The 24649-nt window shown below is 42.6% G+C and overlaps 1 protein-coding gene across 5 annotated transcripts in view; it reads left to right on the top strand.

Moving 5' to 3' along the window:
* The window catches only part of SLC2A10 (solute carrier family 2 member 10), a 292177-nt gene extending 276596 nt beyond the window's left edge, over positions 1-15581 (top strand). For 2 of the 5 annotated variants that reach the window (XM_044090294.1, XM_044090293.1), the window contains exons 5-6: positions 11439-11586; positions 14884-15581. In XM_044090294.1, coding sequence (XP_043946229.1) covers positions 11439-11586; positions 14884-14977 — 242 coding nt within the window. In that variant the 3' untranslated portion in view covers positions 14978-15581. The remainder of the gene's footprint in view (positions 1-11438; positions 11587-14883) is intronic. The other 3 variants (XM_044090296.1, XM_044090297.1, XM_044090295.1) reach the window with 3 other exon arrangements.
* Positions 15582-24649: the final 9068 nt, after the last annotated feature.

Below are 24649 nucleotides of genomic sequence, written 5' to 3'. Positions count from 1 at the left end.
TCCAGTCCTGTCATTCAGCATCTGCTGATTCAGGTGGAGAGGCAATATAAGTAGCCTCCCTTTCTCTGATAGGGAAGGGTTTTTATTTAAGAATATTTCTGGTACTAGTGAAAGAAGCAACCCGAAGACCAGTTGTAGATCTTTCCTTTCTAAATCAGTTTGTGAAAGTCCCAAAGTTCAAAGTGCTAACCCCTCACAACCTGTTACCAGTGATTCCCCCCACTTCATTTTTATTTTTTTTATTTTTTAGTAACTCTAGATTTAAAGGATGCTTGCCATCACATTTTTATAGCCTCAGATTTCAAATGTTTCTTAAGGTTTTCTCTGTCTGGATTATACTTTCAGTTCTCTGCATTTTCCTTTGGTTTATCTGCTGCTCCAAGGGGGTTCACAAAGTGTATAGCTCCAGTGATAGCCTATTGCAGACTGCAAGGTGTTCATATTTTTTCTTATTTAGATGACTTGCTTATCTTTGCAGAGTCTTTTTCAAAGTGTCTGGAAAACTCTCACTTGCGTAAGAGACCTCCACAATAGACTGAGGTTTCAGAAGAATGGCTTCTTACAGGATTGATCTGAAGTTGTCTTTTTCATCTTGGTTCAACCTTTGGGTTAACTTATCTGACTCTAATCCAGAGCCAACGTTTCAAAGAGACTTCAACTCTAGAGGTTCCCCTTCTCTATCCATAATACCTTGCTCCCCCTACCTACCTCAGATCTTGTTTGCTGCCTTGAGGGACTGCAAAGCAATTTTTGAATTTCAGCTTTTATCCTTTTTGGTAATCGACCAGGCTTGTTTTTTTAATGTTTTTGTTCTCTACCCATTAGTTGATAGATGTAGGTAGATGGTTGAGGATTAGTTCAGTTAGGGATTAGTATCATGTGGTTTCTTGTTTTTCTTGTGACGTTCCTGATTTTCTTAGGTTTTTGTTAGAAAAAAAACTGATATATCTGTGTTTTATAGATTGTAGCAGTTAGTATTTGGTTGTCCCTGTTCTTCTACTGTTTGTCTTTTTGTATCTGTATAGACTGATGGGTACGTAGGTAGCTAGTTATATGGGCCATTGTTAGTTTGTTGTTTTGCTGTGTGTCTTGTGGTAATTCTTTCTTTCATCCACAGCTGCTGTTATTGAAAAAGGGAAGTAAAAAGTTTTCAAGAAGTGTGTGTCTTATGACTGCAAACTACTGTCCCAGGACACACATGATTGATGTGCCTATTGCCTACTGCCTTGGTTGTTGCAGCTAGACATCATCTGCAATATTTGTACTGGCTTTAGTGCGAGCAAAGTTAGTTTTAAAGATCCTGTTGCCTTCTACAGTGGCTTCTGCTTCCTCCCCTTTGCCCATGAAGCCCAACAAAGGCAGTGGAGGTCAGGGCAAAGAAAAGGATAAGGACCTGAAGGTACAGGAGAAAGGCAGGGAATCACAGATCAGTCTGACCCAAAGAAATACTGAACTTCGGCTCCTTCATCTGTTTCTACTCCTGGAATCAATTCACCATGGTGCCATCTTTTCTGAAGTCATCTTCCCTTGTTCTGAGTATCCCCAGCCCATTTTTAGGTAAAGGTGGGGCTAATTTTGGTAGAGTACATTCCCCATTCTCTCCATTCAGCCAGACAGAATTTTCACCAAAATGTTACCCCTTTCTACCTGACATCCAAACTTTGGATTCAAGCGCCAGAAGAAAGGTATATAAACTCTCTTCAGTGGCCTCATCAGCTTGGTCCACCCTCTCATTGGGGAGCTTATGGCCTGTTGATTTGGAGCAGCTTATGCTCTCCTTCTTCCAGTCCCAGATTCAGCTGGACTTCCTGCCACCAAGCCTACTGTGCTGGAGGGTTTGGCCCCTTCCTTCGCCTTGCCACCCCCAAGGTCAGCTCCAACTGCTTAGCTGTTTCAGGCACCATTCTCTTTTATGGCCTTTTTTACTGCAGTGGTGTCAAAGCTGATGTTGCCCTAAAGTCAAGAATTCAGGGCTCTCTGGGCTGGGTTTGACTCTCTAGGTATTGGAGATGTCCATTCCCCTTGGGGCCTTGACACTTGACAGTTCGTCTTTGGTCTTGGCATCAGAGCTGGATTGGTCAGCTGTGGCTACGGGTGTCTCAAGTGAGTCCAGTGATCCCAGGGATGCCTGCTTCAGGCACCCAGCCTTGGTGTATGCATTTTGACACTGCAGAGAGGATTTTCTCTGGCTTAGGAGAGAGGTTGGCAATGACTGGAGTTCCTCCCTCATCTTTCTCTCTCTCTCTTCCTGGGCTTCTCGATAAACATCAACTGACTCTGGGACTGCCCACTCACATGTCCGAGCCTCCAAGTCACCCTGCATTCTGAATTCTTTGGTCCAGGAGACCCTAGGAAGACCCATTGAAAGAGGAAGCTCATAGATTCCACTGAGGAATCTCTCACTGAGGATACTGACCTCAGGGAAGGAGAGAGGTCCCCAAGACACCCCATGATGGTACCTCTTTTGGCAGTCTTGTGGCATTGCTTCACTGGACTACTGAAACCTCCTCTCCAGTGGTGTCAGTGCTTTTGGAGGCTGTTGGTGTAGGCCCATCCACGTCCTAAGAAGTTCCTCCTGCAAATGTAGTTATTGATCTGGTGTTGCAGAGGGCATAGAGATCCTGATATGGTAAAACTTATCCCAATAAACCCGATAAAATTTTAGCACCGCCTAAAGATCAGTCGCTTTGGAGTAAGGAACCTGGAGTTGATGCCATTGTGATGACAGCTACCACCAGAAAGGACATTTCAGAAGAGAGTTCCTTGGTCCATCCCCCGAACAGGGAATCCAGGGTTTCAGAACATATGAGAAAGCACGCTTCTGCCTGTTTGTGCCGAGAACTCTAAAACTATTTGTCTTACTTGACAAGACTTCAGTGTGGCCTTGTGTTGGAAGTATCAAAGGTAGTGAAAACATGGTAAGCCCCAAAGATGCAGAAGACTCTCAAAGCATAGTTGTCAACTCTGCGATCTGTCACCAATGTGTTTATGCAACTACTTTCCAATGCACCTGATGGCACATCTCAGGCAGATCGCACCAGCATTGCTACACACTGGCTTGATGTGATTATGTAACTTTTCGGATTGCTTTAAAACATCCTTCATCAACATCCCTTTCTACTGTTGTTCTCTTTTTGGCCCAAAGGTCAAGGACACTTTAACTAGGAGTTAGCAGGATAGAAAGATACTGTGTGCCATCAGAGTGCACTTTGCCACCCTTCAGTGATCCTTCTTTAGTAACCAGATGGGGGGTAAGCAGCTCTTTATCCTCAAGTTGCAGCAGTCTTATCAGGATGTTGTTGGAGATGGTGCCCCTCATGGTGGGAGGAGAGCCAGAATGTGTGCCGGCTATGTGGCAGAGGTAGTCTGTAGAACCAAAACTTCCTTGGGGTTTTCAGTGTACCTGAAGGGTTGTCCAGGTGCTCTTCTCTGAAGGTTGATGAGGGTGACTTGGCTGTCCACTCAGAAGCTTGGAAGGCCATGACCTTGGACATGTTGAGTGGTGAGAGTTGTATTCAGAGGTAATACCATTCTTTTTTTTTTTGCTCCAAGAGAGTCACAAAAATCCCTCATACATTCCACCCCATCAGAGAAGAGATGCAACAGCTGAGATTCAAAAGCTGCTGGACAATTGAGTCATCCAGGAGTTTCACCAGACCAGTGAGGATACAGGGTCTATCCCAGATTATTTTTGGTACCAAAGAAGAACAAGGACCTCAGACTAACTTTGGATCTAAGCAAGTTGAATTATTATGTCAAACTGGCCAAGTTCTGGATGGTCACGGTGCAGTCAATTCCTCACCAGTTGAGGAAGGATGACTGGATGTGCTTGATAGATCTCAAGGATGCCTACCATCATATAAAGATTACAAGGCAGTCCAGGAGATTTCTATACTTTAGGCAGGACTCTGGTTTCACTATCACCCCCCCTCCAACTGTTCACCATTGCATGGCAGTCGTGAAAGCCAGGTTCAGGCTGCAGGGATTCCAAGTCTTCCTGTACTTGGCCAATTGATTCCTTACTGCCTCCACAAGAGCAGCTCATGTCAAAGCTCAGGACCCCTTACTGAAGTTGTTTTATCCTTGGGGATCACTACGAACAACAAAAAGTCAATGAACTGCCCTTGCTAAAAACATCCCTTTTGACAAAAGATTTTTTCAGGTGTCTGGGTGATAAAAGTGGTGCAGGTGGGTTACAAATGGCACTGGATACATAAATCTCCTTTCGAGGGGAATTCGTCTGCAACCATCAAACCTTACAATTTTTTTCCTCAGGTCCTTCGGTCTTTATATATGCAGGGAGTCATAGAACCAGTGCCTACATATCAAAGGAGCACAGCTGGATCTGTTCTTGGAAGACCCCCCCTCATTCCATTTCAGAATGTTTTTGGTACTAAAGAAAGAGGCCTACTTGGAGACCAGTACTAGATCTTTCACTTCTAAGTCTGTATGTGAAAGTACCAAATTTCAAAATTTAGACTTTACAGAACCTGTTATTCCTCATTTCTCCCATAAGTTACTTGATAACACTAGATTTAAAGAATGCTTATTACCTCACTCCTATAGCCACAAGCTTCAGGAAATTTCTGAAGTTCTATGTTTCTGGGTCAGTTTATCAGTTCTCTGCATTACCATTTCGTTTAACTACAGCTCCAACGGTGTTCAGAAAATGCCTGTCTGCAGTCATTGCTTATTGCAAACTAAATGGCATTCACATTTTTCATTATTTAGATGACTTACTTATATTTGTATAGTCTTTATCCATATGTCAAGAGTTATTAACTTGGGTTATGTCTCTTTTGACCAGTCTGGGCTTTCAGATAAGCAAGTTTCTGGCTGCCTTATAGATAACTTATCTCTTTTTGACACAAGAAAGGGTGATTTTTTCTCTGGAATCTTTCCTGAACTTCTCCAATCTGTCTCAGGCTTCTGTAAGAGAATTTTTCCAGGATCCTAGTGTTCACGGCTTCTATGATTCATGTGATTCCCTTAGCCAGATTACTCATGAGAAAGATGCACTAGTTTCTAAAAAAATGCAACAAACCCAGCATTTGCATTTGGAGTTTGATATTCCAGTTTTGGACTTTATAAAAAGGGAACTGCATTGCAGAGACAAATTCCAGTGAACCTAGGTCTCCTCTTTTCTCATCAGACCTCAAAATAATCTATCACTATAGATGTGTCAGATTTTGACTGGGGAGCGGTTTCCATGGAGGTAAAGGTGCAAGGCTTATGAAGTCTTTCAGAGGGATCAAAGCATATCAACATAAAGGAGATGATGGCTAAAGAATTCTATCACCTCTGATACCTGAGACATCTTCATGGGATTCCAGTAAGTCATGTGGGAAATAAATAAGCAGGGAGGCAAGGCAGGCTAGCTGTGATAGCTTGTGAGTTAACTCTTCAGCTTTCCTTAATGATCCAAGCACTTTACATTCCATCAGAGCAAAACTTAGTGGCAGAGAAGCTGAGCTGGACCAGGACAGATCCTTAAAAATGGAAATGGAATGATGGCGTCTTTCAAGAACAGATCCAGCTGTGGGGAACGCCCTGAAAAGATCTGTTTGCCTCCTTTCAAAACAGACAAATAAACACATTTTGCTCCAAAGCTCCTTGAAGCAAGTCTGGAAAACAGTTGCATTTTCATTGCCCTGGAAGGAGAATGTTCCTTTATGTATTTCTACCCTTTCCACTAATATCCAGAGTTAGTTTGAAAATACAAAAGGTACCACAAAAATCATTGTGGTGATCCTCTTTTGCCCTTCTTACAGAATTGTCCAAGGGCAATTACACAAGCTTCTTCACAAACTGCACCTACTCACACAAGACGGGGAGTGTGATACAACCCAGTCTTAATCAACTTCAGCTAACTGCCTGAATGATTCAGTTCTGGTACCTTTTTGGCATTTCTTTCATGTGGGCATGTAGTAGGTACAAAGGAGGCATGAAAGCCTGCTACTAGAAAATCCTATATTAGTAACTGGAAGTGATTTTCTGGTTGGTGTCTAACAGGGCCCATCATGGATTGTGTACCACTGTTGCTCAAATATTTCTGTGAGTTATTTTTCTCCGTAAAGGTTCATCTTATGGCCATTTTAGCACCCAGTCTTTCTTCTTTGTTTATTTTAAAACAGTTTCTGAAAGGAGTTTTACACCAGAGACCTCATGGACAGGTTGCTCCTCTTTCGGATCTCAACTTTGTGCTGGTGAAGTTGACTGTCAACATTGACACTACCCATCAAGCTGATTTAAGGTTCTTGACTTGGAAAACTGTACTCATCATTGCTCTGACATCTGCAATAAGACTATTTGAGTTGCAAATTCTCATGGCAAGTGAGCACCCTCTGATTTTTCACAGGGATAGGATCTGTTTAAGAACAAACCCCTCAAAACATGTCGAAAGTAATTTCAGAGTCTACTTTGAATCAAGCCATCAGTCTCCCAGTTTTCTACCCACAACCTCAAATCAGGGAGAAAGGATTCTACATATTCTGGACTTGCATATGTAGCTCTGTTGCTGTTTTGTTGGTAGCCTTAACCTCTGCTAGAAGGGTGTCTGAGTTGCAGGCTTTTATGTCCATTTTGTCTTTCTTGGTCTTTCACAAAGGCAGGATAAGTCCCAGAACTAACTTTTTCTTTATGTCAAAAGTAGTCTCTGAATTTATCTTTAACCAAACAGTTCAGCTCCTGGCTTTTTACCTTAGCCACCACAGCAAGGGAATACAAATTTGTCAGTGCTTGGATACCTATAGGCAACTCAGATTCTATTTGGATACAACTAATGTATTAAGAGAGACAAGTAAACTTTTTCTTTCTTATTTCAAAATGAAAAAGGAACAGCCAACTTATGTACAATTTCTAGATGGCTTTTTCATTGTATTTTCTTCTGTTACTCTATCCATGACAGTTACCTACCAAAACAAATAAAAGCATGCACTACAAGGGCAATTGCTACCTCAGAAGCATTTTTGAAAAGAGTGGGTTCTAGGACTGTCTTAAAATCTACTACTTGGTCATTTTTCTCACATTTATCAAACATTATAAACTGGAAGTTTTCTCCAAATCCAGAACTGCATTTGCCAAAGCTGTTCTGCAAGGCATCTTGGGTATTAGTTCAACTCTCTCCACTCCTACTACCTAAGCTTTGGGAGTGACGCAAGTCATCTTTTGAAAAGCATAGTACAATCATGTAGGTAACTTACCATAGTCTTAAATGTTTGACTAGATCAGCGTTGCAGTGCATGTATGTTAGAGCAGACCACCCTCCGGGTCTTAATTCTGTTAATAGTGTTAAGCCTATATTAAAAGAGAGACAAATACATGTCCTTTAAATTCTGTTTTGTATTTTAACTTGGGTTTTAAGTCATGTGGTTCATTACTTTGTTCCGAAAAGCTGGCTTTTAATTGTTTGACTACTTAAACTGGTTTGCAGTTGGTCTGAATTACACTGAGGAACAGTTTTTAATAACTGGAAAGCTTTTTCTCGTAATAAACATTTTTACTGAGACAGTTGGACTGACGGTTTGTTTGCAGTACATTCATCCCCTCACACACACACACTCACACACACACACACACACACACACACACACACACACACACACACACACACACACACACTTGGTAGTCCGTTCTTCTGGCTGGGGTGGGTGCTTAGCTGTCAAACCTCTTAACTAATGAAATCTGGACAAAGTCATAAATAATGGGGGGGGGGGGCAAAGGCCTAAAAATAGGGACAATTTTTAAATATTTCTCTTATTAAGTTAGAAAGTTGCTAGAATGAAAGGTATTGTGTTAACATACATTTTCTGAAAGATATGAAGTCTGAAACTCAGATGACTGTGATTATTTACTGACTTAATTCCTCAATGATTTTCCAGCAAAACTACAAATTTTATGAGAAACAGATCAAAAATATGAAGCAAAAATGTGGACAATTGAGAGGTATGCTAGGGTGGAGAATCCTTTTCAGTTTATTCAATTTCTGCCCTATATTATTTTTCTCAGATTTGGCTTAGAAGATTAGGCTTCATCTCCTGTGTTGGTATCCATCAAACAGTGGCTCCCTTTGCTTTTTGTTTTGCCTTGGTTCCATTGTTATTTATTAGGATGTCTGGACTCAGTTTTTTTGATATTCCTCTACAGAATTGATTTGGTGACCATTTTGAATTTCCTTGTGGGAATAATGGGGCTTATTGGCTTCTTTTAAGGTCTGTGAGGGCTTTCTTTGCCAATTTTTTCCCCACATTTTGCTTCTGCAATTTTGGTTCCTCACCGGATCATCTTTGTCGTAGTGAAGCTGATCTTGCAGCAGTTTAAGGTTGCCATGTCAGCAGAGTTAAATTTTTTGACATGGAAAGCCCACTTTTGCTAGCTGTTACTGCTACAGGCTTTGTCTGCCCCCCATATTTGAAGTTTCATAGAGATAGGGTTTCCTTGAATATTCCTTAATTCAGCATAAGGCTGCAGTGATATAAAGCCCTGAACAGTCTGTTCACATCTGGGCTTTTTACCCACAGTTCTGTATTCAGCGAAAGCACCTGATTTAAACCATGGATACGACATTCACTGACAACTTGAATATGCTGTAGAGAGAACCAGGCAATTCAGTGATGGTGATCAGTTGTTCATCTCATTTTCCAGAGGGTGAGAAGGCAAGTTTCCTAACAGTAGCTGTCTAAATGGCTTGTAGGCTGTGTTGTGTTTTATTGTAAGAAGTTTAGTAAGTCTCTGTTTCACCCTTCCATTAAACACTTCACAAGAGCAATAGCTACTTTGGTAGCTTTTTTGTAGCGCCTCTGGATTGATCATTGAGCTGTGACCACTTTGCCTCTTTTTATGCATTTGCTAAGAACTAGGTTGTATGCAACCCCTTGATGAAGTTGTTCTTGAGGTACAACAGAAATTCATGTTATGTTCTGTGGGATGTCTACTCAGGAGGATTCTGCGGACACTGCAACCTAAATTGCCCTGCAAACACTGCATTTGATACCAGATACAGAAGTGATATGTACTTAATATAATACTGGATCTGTGAAAAGATGATTTTGTGGTAGGGCATATCCAGGCCACCATCCCCTTTCCCCCCTTGGATTCTTTTTTTTTTGCTATCCATTTCATGAGCTTTCTACTCTTAGAAGGGTACAGTAGAAATGGATTGTTCACAAAGGGCAGGGCATTTATGTGAGGACCAGGAACAGTCCAGAACTAAGGTGTGACAGTCTAAGAAAATTGCATGCCAGGTAGACCTGACACTGGAGTCGTAAGTCCTACATGTCAGACATCTCCTTACAGATCCAGTGTTATGGGGAGTAACACACAGCTTCTGTTTTGGCTTTAGTAGTAGGGAATATGATAGAAGATGTACTGTGAAAATGGATGGTCATTTTTCTGAAAAACACCCATGGCCACAATATCAGGTAACATGGGTTTGCTGTTAGATTATCTTTCTAGAAAAGCCATTTACAGTTGTATGATAACCTAAAGGAACAGGTGGAGAAGAGAAATTTGTTTGATATCATAGTCCTGAATGTCAGTAAGTATTTAGTGCCAGCCCACTTACGATACTAGTAGGGAACTGAGTGAGGTGAAGGGGTGGCTAGATAGAAGAATTGATTAGGTAATCCTAAGAGCCTAATGCCAGAGAACAGTGGTAGGAGTAAGGACTCACATAAGAGGAAGCACAAAAAACAGAGTAAACTTTCTAATAGATGACTCCAAGACACTTGCAGCAGTGGTTGATGGAGAGCCAGCTTAACCAGAGAATTAATGCCAGCAGCCTGAGTTGAAAGGTTGCAACTGTGATTCAGTGCGGACAATTGCTTAGATTCTGCTCCTTGTTAGCAATGGCCTGGATGCAGTATAGGGGCTTGAGCTGGTCCAGATAAAAACATTGAAGCCCTGCACTTAGGATTACAGTACAGAGGTGCTAATATTGATGATAGGGATATATAAAATTTACCCCTGTGAGAGGAGGGTACTGATGAAATCCTGCAGAGGGATATGCAAAGGAGCTTTCAGCGAAACCCTATTATGTATATAGTATGATGGGAAAGTACTGATAAAACAGTGACGGGGTAAGCTGGGGAGGTAAGTGGCATATGATGGAGAAGAACTGATAATGCCCTTCATGGGGTACAGTGGTGAGGTTCTAATAAAACATGGAAGGGGGTAAAGGCTGTATGATGAGGTGATTCTGATGATGGTGTGCAGAGGGGTATGGGGAGGTACTGATGAAACCCACTGGGTGATATTATGGGAAGAAAAAGAGGAAACCCAAAAGGAACCATTTTGGAAGATTATGATGAAATGCTGAAGGTGCATGATGTAGCAGGTACTGACGAAACCGAGGGGGACTGTGATGGAATGGCTATAATGATACTTGGGATAACTCTACACAATGACCTAAAGATGGAAGTGATTTAATGACAGGCCAGGAGTTGCTGAGATTCAGAAGCCTTAGCAGCAGAAAATGAGGTGACTGCCACATTCAGCTGATCTTGCATCATATAACTGTGGCTGCAGGACATGTAGGATTTATAACACAAGTGATAAGAATGTAAATGAGAAAAAAAGCATGCCATATTTGAGGGGAAAAAAGGAATTTTTGGGAATCAGTTAAAGGATATGATATGAAAAGGGAGCTTCATTAACTGCTGAGAAGGTGTATTATGTCATGGAGAGTTTCAGGAAATAGTGAGATGTAATAGTATGAAGTGGGGAGTTTCATGGACTAATTAAAGGTTATAGTTACAAAGTGGAGAGTTTCAGGGAATAGAGAGGTTAGGGTACGAAATGGAAAGCTTTGGTAGCTAGCAAAAGGTTATATTATAAAGGGGAAGTGGATTAAGGTAAAATGTAAGAATTTTTTCCCCACATAAAGTGATGACTCCTGGAACAGCTTCTCAGCAGAGTTTTAGGCCAAAGCAGCAGCTGGAGGATTCATGAATGCAGATGGGATCTAGAGAACTTACTCAGAACAAGGTATGTAAAAGCTGAGTATCATGAAAACTCTGTTTCTCTGTTAAGTAGTGAAGCAGAACTGTTGGTTAGTCTGTCAGAGTAAAAGGCTAAGGTCTGTTTTACATTGACAGAAGCTGGTACTAACTAGATATGAAACTGTTAATAACTTTTTCCTGGTAGCTGTACTGTGTCAGAGTGCAAAAGGTGAAGATCTGTTTTACATTGACAAAAGTTGTTACTAATTGGATATGAAAGTGTTAGTAAAGATAACAAATAAAACTATGTTTATCTTTGAGAAGGACTTCTAAGTAAATTAACATTTACATGCAGTGATCTATTTCAAAATAAGCTGTTCTTTCGTGATCAAAGCATTATAAATTAGGTGCAATATTAACTTATGTACAACCACTTTCTGTTGTCAGTATATTTATTTACTTAGCTAATAACCACTTCCTTATTTATTTTTCTTTTCCTAGATGTATTTGGCTTATCATGGACATTTCTGTTTTACGGGTTCATGGCAATGATGGCTGCTTTATTTATTTATATTTTCCTTCCAGAAACTAAAGGCCAGTCACTTGAACAGATCAGCAGACTATTCTCTCACCAAAGGTACAATCTAAGGTTTGTCAAAATGCTATTGATAATATTACAGATACAAACAACATGGTAAAAATGGATAAATTGCATTACAAGACATTTTTCATGACTTGATGGTCATTTGACATCTGAACAAGGAGAACAGACCTTGGACCAGATTGTCAGAAGTAACCAAGGCTGTTTGTTTCTTCAAGTAAATTACACATTGTACCGCTTAGATGGGTGAAGTTTGTATTCATAGATCTCTGCAGCATTTGTAAAAGTTTGATCTTTCCAGAAGTCTACTGTGCAGAAGCATGCGTGTATGCTTGTGTGTGACCCCCATCACATATTTGTTGACCTGGTAAGCTCACTGGACAAGCACTGCCTAGTCAAATAACTTGCTTAGAGGCACAGTTTGTTAGTGGAAATTGAAGGAATCGGACTCAGGACTACAGTTGTTTAAATAGACATGCAAATTCCACACAGTAATCTTAACTCACGATTGAACCCCAGGACTTGAAGCTGTGAGGCAAAACATTTAATCATGGAGCCACTCTTTTACCTTTTGCATCAAGCATGCTTATTTCTTGTTCCTTTGTTGCCTGACCAGTGTTTGTTCATTTTACCGGAAGATGCTACCCATATTGCTTATATACTTTATATACAGTTGAGGGACTAAAGTACTAGAAAACTACTCACATTTTGAAATGCTTTCTGAAGGTATGTTTAAGTGCTGTCATTTTCTGTTCTAGATGTGAATATATCACTGACCCATGCCATCTGGAGCATCACACTGCAGTTCTAAAACACGTTCATGAGGTTCTTAGATCACTGATCCAGGTGCTCACTGTTGTTGCTGAGCCTCAGCTGTTGACTTTTATTTCTGCCCTCTTTTTGAATGGGTTATTCCAGTGCACTGTCTGTAAATGACCATCTTCTGAACAACATAGTTGCTATCTTGGTCTCATTAGAGGGACATTACAGTGACAAAAACAGCCATCCATTATGTGCATGTCCAGTTTTCTTCACTGCAGCCACATAACATTTATAACACTAAGCATGTGACCTCACTTCATGTTTGTTTTGAGTAAGCTTTTTATGTTGTTTTGTATTAAGGCTATGGACTCCAGTCATAGGATGTAAAGAGGTGGTGGGTTTCAGATGACCTACGAAATATTTAAAGTCTGGTATTTCAAAACCCATAATCTTTACTTCTTGAGGGGAAAAAAGGTAGATGTGTGCAAGTCCTACAAAAGTGACATACATACAGCAAAAAAAAATGGATTTCAGTTTACTGCTTTGGTTGTTTTAATTATAACTAGTAAGTGCCTTGGTGACCATAGAACAGAATGTGCAGTGGCTTGCAAAGTTACAGTAAAAACCAACAGGTTATGGTACAAAATGGGAGGTTACAGTCATGGAACAGAATGGGCAGTGAGGTGGGTAGTACTGCTAGTAAATAACAGGGGGATCACTGAACAACATTGAGAGAGAGGTTGGAGGGTACAGAAAATTCCAGTGAAGTCACAGAACATAATATGCAAGTTGGGATGAAACAATAAACACCATGGAGATCATAGAACAGAACAGGAAAGGCTTGAGATGTTACAGAAAATAGGAGATCCTAGAACAGAACAAAGATTCATTTTGAGAAGTTATAGGAATTAGCAGGCAGTCATGGAATACAACTGAGTGGTTCTGGAGGTTACAGTAAGTACTAGGGTATCAGGAATTAGAATGTGCAGGGTCTTGGGAGATTGTACTAAATTCCAGAAGTTTGTGGAACAGAATGGACACGTTCTTTTCAAATTACAGTAAATATCATGGATGTTAAAGAAAAGAATACCAGGGGCCATAGCGCAATATGGAATTATATGTCCTTTTGAAGTCTTAGTAAAAGCAGGGCTGTCATGGAACAGAATGGATGGAACTTTGGTGTTAATTGTAGAAACCATGGCAGCTTTAAAAGTGAACTGACCAGATTTTGTGATGGTTTTCACAAGCTGAATGCAATCTAGTTGTTTTTTTTTTTTTTTTTATGCCCTGTGCAAATGAGCCCATAACAGCATTGTTAACTGTACTTTAATAATGGTTATGCACTCCCAGTAGATCGAGTTCCTTTTCTGACCATCATCTGCATCTTCTATCATTGTCTACATTCATCGACTACTGTACTGGCTTCCTGTTGTAGCCAAATGCTCATTATAGTGTCAGCAAAATGTAGTCTGGGACTTGCTGCCTAGTAGCTTGGGTTTCAGGGCACTAAAACATGATGTAGAGGGTGAAGGCAGCCACTGCTTGGTGAATCAGATGAACCAGAGGGCCCACTGAATTTGGAGCCAGGTGTAAGCATGTGGGCAGCACAGTGAGACAAAATGAAGTCAGTTAAAGGAGCTCAGTGCATGAGGAGCTACATATAATTGGCTGGACTAATGCACTTTGAACTGCAGCAAGATGGGACGTGTGATGCAAGTCATATAACATCTGATGGGTAGAGCCCACTGAACTGTAGGTCTAACCAAGGGCCCCCCCAGTACAGTTGAAGCTGGATGGATAACCAGGGAGTACAATGCAGTCCTGGCTAGAGGGTCTTACTGCACTGAGAGCTAAATGTAGGCATGACCCCCAGTATAGTGGGTACAAATATTTGCTGACAGGGGAGGCCGAGTGTGCTAACAGCAGTATGTAATGTGGAGGCCAGAACAGTGGCAGCTAATGTAGATGAGGCTGTAGTTCAGAGGTGCAAGATGTAGCCACAGCCTATGTGAAAACAAGCAACCTGTTATGCAGTATACTGACAGCATTTTACCCTTCCACTAAATCTCCTCAAGTTATAAGTGACTGAAGCTTCAGCCTGACGAAATAAGTTTGAAGCTGCATCTACTTGAAACAACTTTAAATAGTACTTAGCATTCCCATATTGGGAAGACCACTCTTCCCACAAACCTGTATACTTAAATATAACAATTAGATGGTCACACAGCCATGCAGAAAAGAGGAAACAGTAGACAGAGCATTATTACAGTTGGCTTACAAATAGAAATATCACTGTGAGTGATTTCTGTGTGAGGCACTGATTGCAGAGTTGAACAATGGCGAGCAGAAATTGAGGAGTTGAAATCTTGTCTAGTTTCACCTCCAGGAGTAGTAAGGCAACTGCATTGCTTCATCTTCACACTACTAAGAACACCTAGTGAGTTATTTAGCACTTTGGAATTTTTAAATGAAATTTATCAGAAAAAGATGGCAGTGAATATTTGCAGTAGCTTTACTTAAATCACTTAATGAAGCACACTGTAAAAAACGCATTTTATCTAAATATTTAAAACTCTTTTACAGATTCTCAAAAGCAGGAGTATGTTTGAAAAGATTAAGAAGGAAAAGAAGAAAATTGCCTTCTGGATACCAAGAGCTGGAAATGTCAAGCATGTGAACTTTTCTTTATGTGACAGAAGTTACTTTTCATCAGTGTTCTGTGAGTGCAGTGTTCAGTATCATGGTACAGATTTGGTTCCAATCACATACGACACTTTGCAAGAAACCGCAGTGCTTGAGACGAGTATATTACAGAATATACCAGTTACTGATCTACAGGTGAACTCTGTGGTCATCGTGTATTTTAAAATGAATGTCACATGTTTTTGACTTTCAGATGTTATCGTGTTGTGATCGTACTCCCTTTATGGGGCTTAGTGCAGTAGAATTCTGTGATGATGTTTTGGGGAACTCTTACTGAGAAACAGATAACCATTGTTTTGTTTTCTCCCTTGGAACTGGTTTATTCATTTTTTGTTCTTAGTAAAACATAAGAGGAGTCAGTAATCTATTACAACAGTGTTGCTGAGTATCGAAGTTTGAATAGTGGCAGCAAAGACATTGGTATTGTTTTGTGCCGTACTAAATATTTTGCATCCATACAGAGCAGATTTATTGAATAACACGTTTATACCAATGTTTACCAACAAATATGAATTAAAATGTACAATTCAATAAAATGGCTTGTTCACTGTTGCAGTCATTAGTGCTGCTGCCTCATAGCTTTTGGTTCTCTGGTTCATTTCTGAGTGAGGAAACAGTCTTTGCAGTCCGTGTGACCTGCCTTTGTCCATATCTGTTTTTGGTGGGTGCTCCAATTTCCTGCTATATCCCAAAGATGTATTGTAAAGATGAAACTATTGACGTTCTAAGTTGTGTGTGTGTGTCCTGGGATAGGTTATTGTCCCATTCAGGATTGCTTCTATGCTTTATACCTGGTCTTTACCCCAGTATGTTGTGGCTGCCCATATCCCTGACTAGAATAGAACTGATTTTGGGGAATGAACAAATAAGTGAATGATGTACATAATGTAGAAGCACAGCAGCCTGTTTATATACTGCTGCTATTGGTTAATTAGGTAAATAGTCCAGCGGACTCCTTCCAGCCAAAGCTAAGTGCATAAAAATAGATCCACTCTTAAAATAATAAAGCATTTTAGGATATACTAGAACGTCACATTAAATTTTGCAAAACAAAGAATCTGATGTCAATCTTCATTTTATCCTTGACGGAAGGGTCCGGTTTCGATATCGGAACCAGCACGGCCATTACTACAGCTCCCGCCAGCCAAAAACTCTCGAGCTTTACATCTACCCACAATCCTTCAATTACAATTACCCCAGATCTTGTTTGCTGCTTTTCCGAACTGTTGTGTTTTGCCAGTGCTGCAGATTTTCCTTTAGTTTATGTAAATTTCTGCTGTTATCTCTTAGAGAATTGCTCTCTATCTCCTCTCTAATTGGTGTCTGCCTTTTTGCTTACTATTTTTTCTCTCCTTTACATACACGTTAGTGTTTTTTGTAATATTATAGTTAACAGTCTCTTCCAGTATACCTTGGTGTATCTCTTTAACTGTCATCATTGATAGTTTTTTTTTTCCTTTCCCTTCATGAGAGGAAAAAAAAACATGTTATGTAGTCCAATCTCACCTACATTCTTACCTGTGGGTTTGGAGCCGAATATCGGCTCCGACTCTGCCAACTTTTTCTAGCTCGAAGCCTTCTATTGGCTGGGCTAAGAAGGTATCCCATGCTGCACTGCTGCATATCCCCAGATCTTGTTTGCCGCTCGTGTAGTTCGGACGTGGTCTCGCTCTTGGCTGTGGCTAAGTACCTTTCTTCTTGAGAGAATTTGTTACAAACAAAAGCTATTTTAATAGCTATTTCTTTTTGGTGTTTTTTGGGTATAATCTGTAGTGTGATTGTTTTTGTGGTATCCCACTAGCCGTTGCAACGGGCTAGGCCCGTTTCACTTAGAGGACCTAGTCCATCCCCTTTCTTGTCCCTGTGTTTGTCTATTGCTTCTAAAACCATTTTGAATTAGAGGTTTTAGTGTATGTCTCCTTTGTTCTGTATGCAAGTTGGTCTAAAACCGTTTTAGTTAAAGGTTTTTGCCCTAGTTGTCTTAGTGTGTATCCCTTCTGGGGATTGTGCGTGTGCTGTTGTTTGTGGAAAATTTGTTCCCGTGCTTAGTGGTGTTTGTGTGACTGTAGTTGGCTTTTTCAGTCAGGCAGTAACTTGTTCGTTGTCTTGGTAATTGTGAGTAATTTCAAGATGTCCAAAGATTCCAAGGAGCACAAACCTTCGGGTTTTAAAAAGTGTTCTAAGTGTGGTTACAAGATGTCCATCACTGATGGACATTCAGTATGTGTTTATTGTCTGGGAGAAATCCACTTGCAGGAGACCTGCAGTTTCTGCCATGCTTTTAGTCCCACGGTGCTCCAAGAAAGAAAGAATAAGTTAATACTGAAGGGACTCTTGAAACCCTCATTCGAAGAGGCCATGGATTCTGCTTCCAGTTCTAAATCAAAATCCACAAAGTCAAAAAAGAGATCTCCAGCTCCGTCAGTCTCCTCGGAGCCACCGGAGAAAGTAATGAAACTGGCTTCCACATCCTCGGCTCCACTGTCCTCGGCGCCACAGGAAGTGTCGGTGTTGATGGAACCAGTGTCGGCTCCAGTTATATTGGAACCTCTTCGGAGCCGATCACCCAGTACTAGACCAGTGTTACCTGAGAGGAGATCCCGATCTCCCTCCCTGTCCTCCAAATCCTCCAGGGCACTTTCAGATGTGGATGTTGATAGGGTGGTGCAAAGGCTCCTTCAGTCACCGGTTTTGGCAAAATTGTTCTTGGCTCCGTCCCAGTCGGCTCCGGAGCCCATCCCGATACCTTCTTTGATTATTCCTCCTCCTCCGAGCGCATCTCTGTCTTCGGAGCCGGAATGTTCTGCTCCATGTGATGTGCCTAGGTCGGCCCTGATGCCCCCTCCGGGCTTATTGGTACCGTCATCAGCTCCGACCCCGTCGGCACTGTCCACGGGGTTCTGGACTCGGGATTCTTCAGTCGGACCTGAAGGGGACACCTCAGGACACTTTAGGGTTCCTGGTCTCCCGCTCGGTGCCTCGGCTCGGGGAACCCTGACTCCTGTCATGGTCTCAGAGGCTGGCCGGTCCTCGGACTCAAGGGGGCCAGCCTTTGAGGCCATGCGGAGTGCGCTGGCCAGATCTTCAGCCACATCATGCGGGTCGGTCATTCTGTCCCCTACCACTCTGGTGAGAGCATCTGATCACCACCTATCTGTAGACAGTGGAGCGCCAAGGCCTAGGGATACCCCCACGAGTGGTCCTGAACTTTCTGAGGGCCCCTCAGAGTTTTTGCCTGAGGAGCCGCCTAGAAAGAAAACGTGCAAGAGGAAGCACGTAGACTCCCAGGATGAGTCTCTCACCTCAGATACTGACCTCGAGGAATCGGATGGATCCCCCAAGTCCCCTCCGATGATGTTTCTTTCTCCGACATCCTGGAGATATTGAAACAAAGAGGTGACTGGCCGTCCAAAGCCCTCTCCAAGGAGGAGTCGGTCTTCCTGAAGGCCTTTGGTGCTCAGCCCTCCGCCTCCTGGGTGTCCCCACCCTTCGACGAGCTCCTGGATTTAATTTGTCAGTGTGTGTGGGAGAACCTTGATTCTGTGGAACCCGTACCCAGGAGACCCAATACATTTCTGTCTGCTCCCCTGGGTAAGGAGTTTTGTCCAAAGGAGTCCCTGTGGATGCCATGGTGGTGGCGGCGGCCACTCAGAAGGAATTAGCTGAGACTTCTTCTTCCGTCCATCCTCCTAACAAGGAGTCTAGGACCATGGACTGGTACGGGAAGTGTACCCTCTCATCAGCAACCTTTACCTTACGGTCGCTGAACTACCTGTCTCATTTTACTTGGCTCCAGAGAGATCTCCTCAAGGAGTAAGGAGATACTCTTGCGGGTAATGTTCCTGAGGCGGTGGCCCAGACGGTTAATGCCCAGGTGTCTACCCTCAATTCCATCATTAACTCCTCCATGCAGCTAATTTCATATGCAGCCGAAGGAGCGAGTAGGGCAGCAAGCTCAGGAGTCGCCCTTAGGTGGCAAGCCTGGATGCGCCTTTGTCATTTCGCAGAGGCCTTCAAGTCTTCTTTCACTGGCGCCCCCTTTGATTGTTCTTCTTTGTTTGGAACCAAGGTGAAAGACACCCTCACCAGGTGCGAGCAGGAGGGAAGGACTCTGTCTGCTGTAGGGGTCCGTTTTTCCCTTCCCTCTAGTACTTACCCCAAGGCCCAGAGGGGTGGGAAGATGTGGTTCAAAAAATCACAGAGGTTTTTTCCCGGTGCACAAGGTGAGTCCCCCTCCAGAGGCAGAGGAGGGGGAGGGGGAGGTTATTCAGGGAGACGCCGCCCTAGAGGCAGAGGGGGTCCCCACAATTCGAGAGACCGCATTTCCTTTTGCGGCTCTCCCTACCGTCGTTCCTGATGGGATGCCCGACTGTGCGTTTCCAGAGCCAGTTGGGGGTCGAATATCGTTATACCTGGAAGCCTGGCAAACCATCACCTAGGACCAATGGGTATTACGAATAATTTCCGGAGGTTATGCCATCCCTTTTTCGTCAGATCCTCCTCCAGTCAAAAAAATCCCGGACGTTCCACCCAGTCAAAGGGATCATGCAGCTTCAGAGGTTTCAAAGCTGCTAGAAAAAGGAGCCATCCAGTATGTCCCCTCAGACCAAATCGGCTTAGGGACTTACTCAAGATTCGTTTTGGTGCCAAAAAGAACAGGGGACCTGAGACCCATACTAGATCTCAGCCAACTGAACAACTATGTACAAAAGTCCAATTTCCATATGGTCACACTACAATCAATTCTCCCATTGTTGGGAAAAGAAGTATGGATGTGCTCCATCGACCTCAAGGATGCTTACTACCATATCAGAATGGACAGGGCATCCAGGAGTCACCTACGCTTCTGGCTGGGAGCCAGTCATTTTCAATTTCGAGCCCTGCCCTTTGGTCTCACCACAGCCCCCAGGGTGTTCACCAAGTGTATGGTGGTGGCGACAACTCACTTGAGACATCAAGGATTCCAAGTGTTTCCGTATCTGGACGACTGGCTCCTCACTGCCCCCACCAGGCATCTTGTAATCCAAACCAGGGACGCTACCATCACTCTCTGTCAACAGTTGGGCATAACACTGAACTGGGAGAAATCTGCCTTATTGCCCTCACAACGTGTCATGTTTATAGGTTCAGAGCTAGACACCGTTCAAATGCGAGCCTATCTACCGCAGGAAAGAATCAGAGTATTACAGCAACAGGTGCACGCCCTGCTTCCCCTGAGAAAAGCGAAGGCAAGATGGGTTCCTCAACTCCTGGGGACTATGGCAGCAACAACCATGTTAGTCCCTCTAGCGAGATTGCACATGAGGCTCCTTCAATGGCTACTATTTGCCCAATGGTCTCTCCAGAGACTTCCACTTTCCCACACTATTTTGGTCATGGACACATGCAAACAGGATCTCAGTTGGTGGCTTTGCACCAACAATCTGGACAGGGGAAAACCCTTCGTTCTACCACCCCCGGTTGTCACAGTGACCACGGACGACTCCCAGATGGGTGGGGGGGGGCATTATCTAGGCAGGACAGTCCAAGGCATGTGGCAAGATCACGAGATACATCTGCACATCAACGTCCTAGAGATGAGAGCGGTGCTACTCGCGTTGCAGGCACTTCAGAGCTTTCTACCTCTCGGGACGATTGCAATACACTCCGACAATATGTCAGTGGTGTGGTATCTGAACAAGCAGGGAGGAACCAGATCATACACCCTGTGCAGAGAGGCCATGCGAGTGTGGCAGTGGGCAGTATCTTCCCAACAGTTTCTGGTGGCAACGCACATTCCGGGGAAGTCCGACGTGATAGCAGACAGGCTAAGCAAAGCTATTGTGATACCTTACGAGTGGTCCCTGAATCGTCTAGTTGCAGAACGAATCTTCAGCAGATGGGGTCAGCCTTGCTGTGACCTTTTTGCCAGCCCCCTCAATGCCCAATGCAGCAGCTACTTCACGCTGATCCCCCCACAGGGGGAGTCACCCAGGGACGCTCAAGTCCACGATTGGCCCTCCGGTCTGCTCTATGCTTTCCCTTGCTATCAAAAGTGATTCAGAAAGTGCAATCCTTGGGAAGCAGAATGATTCTAATTGCTCCACACAGGCCTCGTCAAGTTTGGTTCCCCTTTCTCCATTCCTTCATTGCGGACACACCTTGGACTCTGGACCCACAACCAGACTTACTGACACACATGTCGGGACAGTTCCACCCCTCTCTACAGACCCTCTGGTTGACAGCCTGGCTACTCCACTTCCGTCGTTAGTTAGGCTTCATCATTTCTCACCTGAGGTAGTTCATATTTTATCTTCCCCTCATAAGCCCTCTACTAGGAAGATTTATTCCAGCAAATGGAAGAGGTTTTCTATTTGGGCTCATACCCAAGGAATTGACCCTTACACAGCTCCAATTGCTTCCGTCTTAGAGTTTTTGTCTATGCTTTTCCAGCAGGGCTCAGCGTCCACTACCATTAAATTTCAACTGGCAGCGATTTCTAATTTTCATGTTGCTAATGAGCCTAGTCTGATGGCTCACAGACTCTGTAAGGCTTTCTTGAAGGGCACTCTGTTACTCCGTCCTTCTGTCTCAGAACTGATCATGCCCTGGGATCTAAATTATGTCCTGCAAGCCCTTACATCACCACCATTTGAGCCTGCAGCTACCTGTGACTTAAAATTCTTGTCCTGGAAAACTGCCGTTTTATTAGCCATCACATCAGCCAGACGCATCTCAGAAATTCAAGCTCTATCTATCAAACCTCCATACTTGATCTTTCATAAGGATAGGGTTTCTCTTACACCAAACCCTTCCTTTCTTCCTAAAGTGGCGTCCATATATAATTTTAATCAATCTATTGAGTTACCAGTGTTTTTTCCCCATTTTTCAAACAAGGCAGAATTTAAATTTCATCAATTGTATGTACACAGACAGTTACGTTTCTATCTGCACAGAACCAAAGATTTTTGAAAATCTGATCAGCTGTTTGTCTCCTTTTTGGAAAACAGTATTGGGTCCCCTGTCTCCAAGATCACCCCATCCAGATGGATATCAAATTGCATCTCTTTCATTTATTCCTCAGGGGGTAAAGACCTACAGTTTCCAGCCAAGGTTCACTCTACTCGGGCTGTATCCACATCTACAGCCTATCAGGCCAGGTTATCTATGGATGATATTTGTGCTGCAGCTACCTGGGCATCTCCTCACACCTTTCTTTCTCATTACAAGCTGGACGTGGTATCTAAGGGCAGGTCTTCCTTTGGTTCCACAGTACTCAGGAGTATCTTCCTTTGAGCCTCCCAGGATGTAGGTGCTGGGGACGCTGTCACACGGGTAAGAATGTAGGTAAGATTGGGCTACACAACATCAAGATGTTATGTACTCACCATAACGCTCGATGTATGTAGTCCATCTCGCCTCACATTCTTACTTACCCTCCCACTTTCCCCCTTCCTGGAGGATCTGGAGGTTAGGTCTGGTTTTTAGAGCTCCATTCACCTTTAGTTTATTCCTCTTTACTTGGATGTTGTTATGCATGGGGTATGAGTGTGGTATTCGCAGCAAACTAGATTTGGGGATATGCAGCAGTGCAGCATGGGATACCTTCTTAGCCCAGCCAATAGAAGACTTCGAGCTAGAAAAAGTTGGCCGAGTCTGAGCAGATATTCGGCTCTGAACACACGGGTAAGAATGTGAGGTGAGATGGACTACATACATCGAACATTATGGTGAGTACATAACTTCTTGTTTCCTTCTCTCCCTCTCAAACTTTTCAGTGCGAGTGTGAGTGTCTGCCTTCCAGCCATATTTTTAAGATGGCTGGGAAAACTAAAGCCCCTTCTAGTTTAAAAAAAAAATGCCAGAAGTGCGGCCACAAGATTCCATCTTCTGACTTTCATTCCCTTTGTGTCTATTGCTTGGGTCCTGTTCACTTACAAGAGGACTGCAATATTTGCCGTGGGTTCAGTAATAGAGCTCTCGTTGAGAGACATAACAAGTTATTCTAAAGGGGGTTGCTACTCATCCCTTTCTAACATAGATAACAAGCAGGCAGAGTATTTCGTTTAGATGCTTTAATACATAGAAACACATCAGAATGGATATCAGCAGCATAAAATATAAACAAACTGATTAACAGATCTTACATACATGCATGCTTACATCTAAACAGTTTACTACAAAATAGCAGTCAGACTTGCACATGCTCAGTATTTATACACTTGTGCAAGCCCTTGGATAGCTTCTTAAAGATACACACACACACACACACACACACACACACACACACACACACACACACACACACACACACACACACACTGATCTACATCCTCCCTCTTAAAAAGATTGGCCTTGGTAAAAACAACATTAGAGTTAAACATGCATTATTATAGACATTAGAAACAAACACAATGTTCATGTCCAAGTTGCCCTGTATTTGTTACATGGTCTGGAGATATGACCAGATCTCATAACATAACAATTTGAACTGAATTTAGCAACAAGGACAGTCTTCGATGAACAGCACATATCAGGAACTTCTGAATTCTTCACAGGAACTGGAATATTCGGCTTGCTGGTCTTATCTTAGTATGACTTGTAGGTTAAACGCTTCTTCAACAGATTGGTTTTCACTGACCTGTTCTTGACACGTGGAACCAACAGTTGACAACTGATTAGTAATGTGGTTCTGGTTTGTCTGACAGAAGTCTCTGAGCAGATGAAGCAAGATGTTTATCACGAGGAATGTTTCTGAGATTCAAGAGATTCAAGAAAACATCACCATTGTCTCATTTTGACTTCTCACGTTCTACCAACCATTTGATTGCAAGTACTCTGGGCTACTCATGACATGAGTAAATGCCCACTCTTTTCAACTGTTAGCTTGTAAACTGCATGCCATTGTCAGAAATAACTTTGTATGGACTACCATGGACTGAAAAATGATGCTTCATCTTAGTAATGACAGTACTGGATGCTAGATTAAGAAGTATGTCAATCTCATACCAATTGGAGTAAGAGTCTGCTAGTACCAAATAATGTTGACCATACCACTCGAAAATGTCAGTGGCTACTGTCGACCAAGGTAGTTCAGGAATCTGGTTTAGCTGAAGTGGTTTCTTCTGTTGATGTGGCTTTGTACTATTACACATGGAACAAGATAATAGTGCTCTCTCAATGTCTTGTGCCATAGAAGGCCAAAATACTAGACCTCTCACCCTTCTTTTGGTAGATTTGGTTCGTGGGTGACCACAATGCAAGATCGTAATGTAATCTTGTTGCAAGGACGTTTTACTTTTGGATCTTTCATAATGATACCTTTGTCAGACAAAATCTCATCTCTGTATGGAAAATAAGGTTTCACTTCTTGAATTAAACTAGATTGCTTCGACAACCATCCTTGGTTGATTAAAGTGGTTGAGCCTTTGTAAAACTGGATCTGTGGCTGTATGATCTTTCAGCTCATCAAGACGTGTGGAAGAAATATTCCTCACTTTCAGGACTTCAAAATCAAGGTTCTCATTCTCATGCTGTTCTCTGGTATTTCTGGGCGATCTGGACAATGTATCAGCAAGATGAAGAAGTTTGCGTTCCTTGTAGACGAGAGTGAAATTATACTTTTGCAATCTCAACATCATGCATTGCAGTCTGGCTGGAGCTTAAT

This window comes from Protopterus annectens, chromosome 12.part0 (assembly GCF_019279795.1).
Source record: "Protopterus annectens isolate FY-2018-M chromosome 12.part0, PAN1.0, whole genome shotgun sequence".
Taxonomy (NCBI): domain Eukaryota; kingdom Metazoa; phylum Chordata; order Ceratodontiformes; family Protopteridae; genus Protopterus; species Protopterus annectens.
This window is presented reverse-complemented; position numbering and strand designations above follow the sequence as displayed.